Source organism: Rhodnius prolixus, unplaced genomic scaffold (assembly GCF_049639745.1).
Source record: "Rhodnius prolixus isolate KJV_2025 unplaced genomic scaffold, Rpr scaffold_9, whole genome shotgun sequence".
Lineage (NCBI taxonomy): Eukaryota > Metazoa > Arthropoda > Insecta > Hemiptera > Reduviidae > Rhodnius > Rhodnius prolixus.
In genome coordinates this window covers 7,636,910-7,642,909 of record NW_027411604.1, presented here as the reverse complement: position 1 = coordinate 7,642,909, position 6,000 = coordinate 7,636,910, and the positions used below count along the sequence as shown (strand labels likewise).

At 33.5% G+C, this 6,000-nt stretch overlaps 1 protein-coding gene across 1 annotated transcript in view; it reads left to right on the top strand.

Annotated features, from left to right (window-relative positions):
* The first annotated feature begins 2,483 nt into the window (after positions 1-2,483).
* Positions 2,484-6,000, top strand: part of mthl1 (adhesion G-protein coupled receptor methuselah-like 1) — a 112,051-nt gene continuing 108,534 nt past the window's right edge. Inside the window, exon 1 of the mRNA XM_074128216.1 lies at positions 2,484-3,520. Coding sequence (XP_073984317.1) covers positions 2,506-3,520 — 1,015 coding nt within the window. The 5' untranslated portion in view covers positions 2,484-2,505. The remainder of the gene's footprint in view (positions 3,521-6,000) is intronic.

Sequence of the window (6,000 nt, the reverse complement as noted above, 5' to 3'; positions counted from 1 at the left end):
GAGAAATCTAGAGATCCTTGTTACTAATTACGGCAATGAAAACTACAGATCTCTTTATGCTAATTTGAAAGTATTAAGACAGCAGGACAACCTGTCCAATCAATGTACCTTTAATTGTAGATAATATCCTTAACATTATATTGTTTGTTTTATGAATGAAAGCAGAGTGTTTTCTCCGGATTGGTATTTTAATATTATAAAAATGGCGTCGTTATCTGTTCAAGTAATGATCAAGTTAGCAATGTCATGGAATGATTAGTATGTCTAATTCTATAGTAATTGAACTATAGAATTTGACAATGCAGTAAATAATTGGTCTACAATATTTATTGTAGTAAAAACCATTATGCAATATTAACCGGAGATCCGTTTTCGAAATATTAAAATTTCTAACATCGCTTTCACTTAATTTATTTTTATTTTTAATAAACTTAACATTTGCGTTGAATTTCGTGAAATTTGTATCTTAGGCTAACCTTTAAACTATCATTAATCTTTCCGAAAGTAAGTATACTGGTACATGATGAAACCGTCTTTTTCACTTCCTCCTATCTCTCAATAGAGAAGGCATTGGCTTCGAGATAATTTTGGATTTTCAGTTTTTACCGGAAGTGCACAGCTGTATGAGATCTTTTGAAAAGGAAAGAGTTGTTTTTAAAAAATATTGATCGATAAGTGCGTATCTGTTCGTGCGTATGTTTTACTAAAAGTCAACAACGAAAAATTGCTGATGTTTCAAATTGGTAATTTGGTTTAGGTCCAATATCATTGAATCTGACAAACGTTTGATTTTTTGAAGGAATCAATGATTCGGAAGTGCCACTTAGCTGAGTAAATTTTTGGGTTTTTTTTGGAGTTTTGCTCAAAAATTATTGAGTAACGATCTTCTTCTGCTTTAATTTTAAAATAAAATCCGGGTAGAACAGCCTCCTCACTTTGGGTTCTTATTCAATTTTAAGGTTTTAATAAACTTCCATTAAATTCCTAATTTTTTGAGTCGCGTTAAATTCTTATCTCTTTAGAAGCAATTCACTCATCCATCTTAGTCAAGTACCCTTTGTCGAATTTTCGAGATTTAATGCTTGTGAAAAGTTGTAGATTTATGTAGATATTAGAATCTTAGGAGCCACTAGCGAGAAAAATCGTAAAAATGCCCTTCGAAGTAGTTTCTTACAGCTCCACTGTCAGATGATGGTTGCCTGTAACGAGAAAACACTGTCTAGAGGCCAGCAGTGCACTAAAATAGGCTCCGGATGTCAAAAAGACAAGTTGTTTACACCTTAAATATGCAAAAAATAATGTGTTTCCTTCAATAAAATGATACTAGAAGAGTTTATTATAATATTTGTCTAAAAAATAATTTTTGCCTCTGAAATAAATGTTTTATAGTAATTAACTCGTGGTGTAATGTACATAAAGATCTTTTAATTTCTCAAAAGACTTGTCCCATTTAAACGGGGCAACTTTTGATATAACTCTTAAACCGAAGGGAGATATGAAAAAAAAAGTACAGAAAGTTTATTGAAGTATTTTCTCTCTAGTTTGTGTTGGTTTTAGTGTTTTTTGATTTTATTGCCGCCTTACCCCTTAAATCGGGGCTAGAAAGTGGCGATTTCCTGTTGACCCCCCACTTTTTACTACTGTATTTAAAAAAATGAAGAAAAATGCCGTTAATTTTCACTTCAATGTTTCAAATCGTTGCCGAGGTATTCAATCATAAAGATTAAATTTTCGTCGTTTTTTGCTGTTTCTCTGTTTCTTAAACTGAAATTAAATGCGCATTTTCTTATTAATTTCTAACAAATCAAATGCTGACCAACTGAAGCCATCAGGGACTTAAAAAACATAAAATATCATTAAAATAAAAAAAAAATATTCCAGATATTTACAAAAATCAATAAAAAAAAAGCCCTATTCAATCAAAATGTGCAGCGGACACCCTGTATAAGATAGATAATTAATTAATGCTTAATTTCAACACAAATACACATTATATAGGATGCACTCTGGGCTTAATGAATGTATTAGCATACACTAAACTAGAAATAATGTAAACACGATTTTAACCTGAATGAACTTAAATAAACTAACATGATGGTACGCACGACTGAACTTGTTTGGGCAAGTAACCATAGTAAATGCTCTTAAAATGTCTTTCGTTCCTTTCGATTTAAGGGCGTAACTTCACGTAGCACTCAAGTAGGGCAAGCAAAACGATAAGCCTAATGCTCTCTTATGAGTAATAATACAAAAAAAAAGATGCAATGGGAAAAACCGTGGGTATGTTGTGTATCAGTTGCCCTTTAATAAAGAGCGATAATAGAAATGAGTAAGAGGGCAGCCGGTGAATAAGCAGCGCTTACGAAGAAAACCAACGGCTGTGGACCAGCCAGAGGCAGTCTGCCGCCAAGAGTGAAAGTTACATGGTGATCGAGAGTGGGGGTAGAATTCTATGAGCATTACTAGTGGTGGGGGTACTGTGCACTGGCGGGGTTTTTTCTAACGATGAAATTGTTAAAGATGAGCGAGTTCAGTTGTGTGCCGAACATGTGGCCGTGCGGAGTTAGTTGTATAGCTGTTGTTGTGTTATTAGTGACGTCGGCTCGTTCAGCCGTGCTTGCCCAACATTTAATATACAAGTGCTGTCAAGATGGATACTATTTAAATAATAAAGAAGAGTGTGTAAAAGGGGGCCCATTGCAGTGGGCCCCAGCAGTATATTCACCAAGTATTAAAGGTTTCCTACATCCAGGTACAGTGCCACCTGATTGGCATTATCAATTGTCCAGGCCAAAACAATGTGCCAGACCTACATTTGCCTATTATGAACCTAACGTGTACCCACCATTTGTGCTAGTACCAAATGGTTCGTTGATATTAACCTCAGAAGTTAGTGTACCAATACCACCAGAGAATTACTGTATAGATTATTCTGGTGCTTTGATTTGTTTTGAACAGAATTTTACTGAAAATGATAGTATAACTGTACAAAAATGTTGCGGCATTGGCGGTGAATATAGTGAAGTGAAAGAGTCATGCAGTCCGGCCGAAAAAGATCATCCGGATTTCAAGACAATACAGTTGAAAACTGTAGAAAGATTTCCAGACTGTTCAGAACCAAATTATGTAATCGGTGGTAAATTGAATACCACACATTGGCTACAAGAGGATGGTACTTTAAAAGATACCGGCGGCAGGTTATTACCAAAAACGCAATACTGTCTAGAGAAAATACTAGAATATCCAGAACAACCGATCCATATATTTACATGTCCGCCAAGAGTGAAACCAAGGCATGCACACGATATTAGATTCACTTTGTATCCGATGGGCTTATTTTTGTCGGTATTCTTTTTAGCGGTGACTTTAATAGCTAGTTGCCTGTTGCCGAGTACATATCATGTCTTACATTGGAGATGTCAGACCAACCATGTAGCCTGTCTTCTTATCGGCGACCTACTTCTTGCAGTAACTCAACTCTCCAGCGATGCTCTACAAGGACCTGCCTGCATCGGCATCGGTATGTTCATTAAGTAGCTTTTACTTATTCCTTCAGGGCTTATCTTAAGCATTTATAAACAATTTAACACGATTAGACTTATTTAATTTGATTAATATTCTTTAAAAAAACGCTACAATTTTCTTCGTGGGAATACTTTTTCATTCTATACAGTGACTATACTTAGAAAAAGAAATTGATGAGAACACACTACTGTAACATTAAGGTTATCTAAAGAAAGAAACGTTAAAATAAATTTTCTGCAAAGCGATAGAGTTCGAATATATGTTTATATAAATAAGAGAAATTGGCAACCCGGGTCAAAAAAATCTAAAAAATTAGAAGGTAATGTAGCCCCAGTTACAGTGATTATCTTCTATTGTGAACGTTACCCTTAAAATAACCGGCCTGTGAGTGAACAGCTGGTTTTTGTGCGTTTTCATGGAAATTATTAGAAAAGAAAAATAGTTACACATATATGCACAAACATACTTACCCAAAACTCAAAATAATACATTAAAAAAGCCTTATTGTCAACAGCGATGATGATGTAGCTTTAACATTAAACTCCACAAATTTTTACAATACCCTGAAGAAGGTAATATATTTACCGAAACGTTGCTATGAAGAAATCAAAAATTTGCTTTGTGAATTTATTGAGCGCACCTCAATGTTCCCCAAAATAATCAATTAACAACGGTCTAAAGCCAAAACTAACATTATTAGTTGTAATGACAATAATATTGACGCTACTAAACACTCATTGAGTTAGTGGAGAAATTGCCCATACTAACACTCCCTAAGTAATCTTTTTCTCTTCAAAAAAAAAAAAGCGACAATCGATAGTCCACTGGCGTTTTCATCGCCTAGGAGGATGATCTGGAATGTGACGAGATGATAAATGTGCGGATTACGAGAATTTGTATGAGAATATTAAGTTAACACTAAAAGTTTCTACAAAAGAGTGTGTGATTGGTTAGATTTGAGACCTAGAATCTCATAAATTGTTGAATCTATACGATTTTTGAAACAATAATTAGATACCAAAGCATATTATTAGAATCCAAGGAATCTTCCTTAAATATTGATTGAGAAGAAATTTGGGACCCCACAAATTGGGAAATTTTTCGAAGGAAGTATCAATCTTCAAAAAATTTTTTTTGAGAAATCTTTATTCAAATAATGCCGAACTGATTATCGAAATTTGTATGTATGAGGGTTGAATAGATTAGATAGATTTATTTATTCGCTTTAAAGGATATATCCCCCCATACAAATAGATTATTTATTTTGATTTTTTGATTAAGGGTTGATTAGAGCAGTGGTTAAATTCTATGTCGGCAAAAATTATAAACATATAGAACAAACACTAAATTAACACAAGTAAAATTGGGCGTCCATAACAAAATTAATTTTGATTCTTTCTTACAGAATGCTGCTCTTAATATTCCCTATTTAAAATATTATATTATTAGATAAAGCAATTCATATTAATTATTTTTAATTTCTTATAATTAAAATTTAATTCTGGACTTTTAATGTTGCTTAGCCTAAATGAGCTAGTTTTGGTAAACTAGTCGCAATGCAAGTGATGTTAAAACTCTTGCAGATTCCTAGGTTCCCTACCTTATCAATAATTAATTGGATATTTTCTTTTAAAATACTACATACAATGACTCCTTTTCTTTTGTGGTTTATCAACGTTGCCGATAAGCGCTTGGCTGGCCTTATGTGGTGGCGTCAGTCGGAATTCTTTCAAATCTTACGAAGTATTTTTTATCGTTACTTCTTTATACTTGAACAATGAACAAATAGAAAAGGTCTTTCATTTTTTAACTGTTAATACAGCGGAAATATTAGCTTACTCTAGATAGCAGTGTGCCAATTTATAAACATAATACAGTCAGCTGTTTGCTGTATAAAACAACCCTTAATGTTTAACTAAACAAATCGTAGATAATAATGCTGTGAAATTAGATCAGCTCTAAGATGGACAATATTTCCGCGATATTTTGATAATTGTGCAGAAAAAAAGAAATCGACGAATTGACAGATTAAGGTTGGATATTTTTGACCAAGTACACAAAAATGCCTCCTTGATTATGCTTCTTCTGTTTGAGCTGAACGATATTAGGGAAATAGGTGGGTTAGTGACGCAAAAACAAAATAAATTAGCATTTTCGCCTCATTTTTTTATTTTTTATTGAAATTCAGAATTTTAGCCACTCACTTAATTATTGTTAGTGCCAGTAAGTGGTAGGCCTATACATTACCATAAAATGGCGCTTTAGGAACATGCCTACCTACAATTCCACAGACTTGAAGTACCCTAAATCAAATTTTCGTAGGTATGCACATACGAGGTGTGTTCAAAAAGTAACGGGAATTTTCGTTTTTTGAAAAAAATATTTATTTATTCATCTACATTAATATTGTCGCCTTCAAAGTAGTCCCCTTCGCATACAATACACTTGTGCCAGCGCTTTTTCCAATCCTCGAAA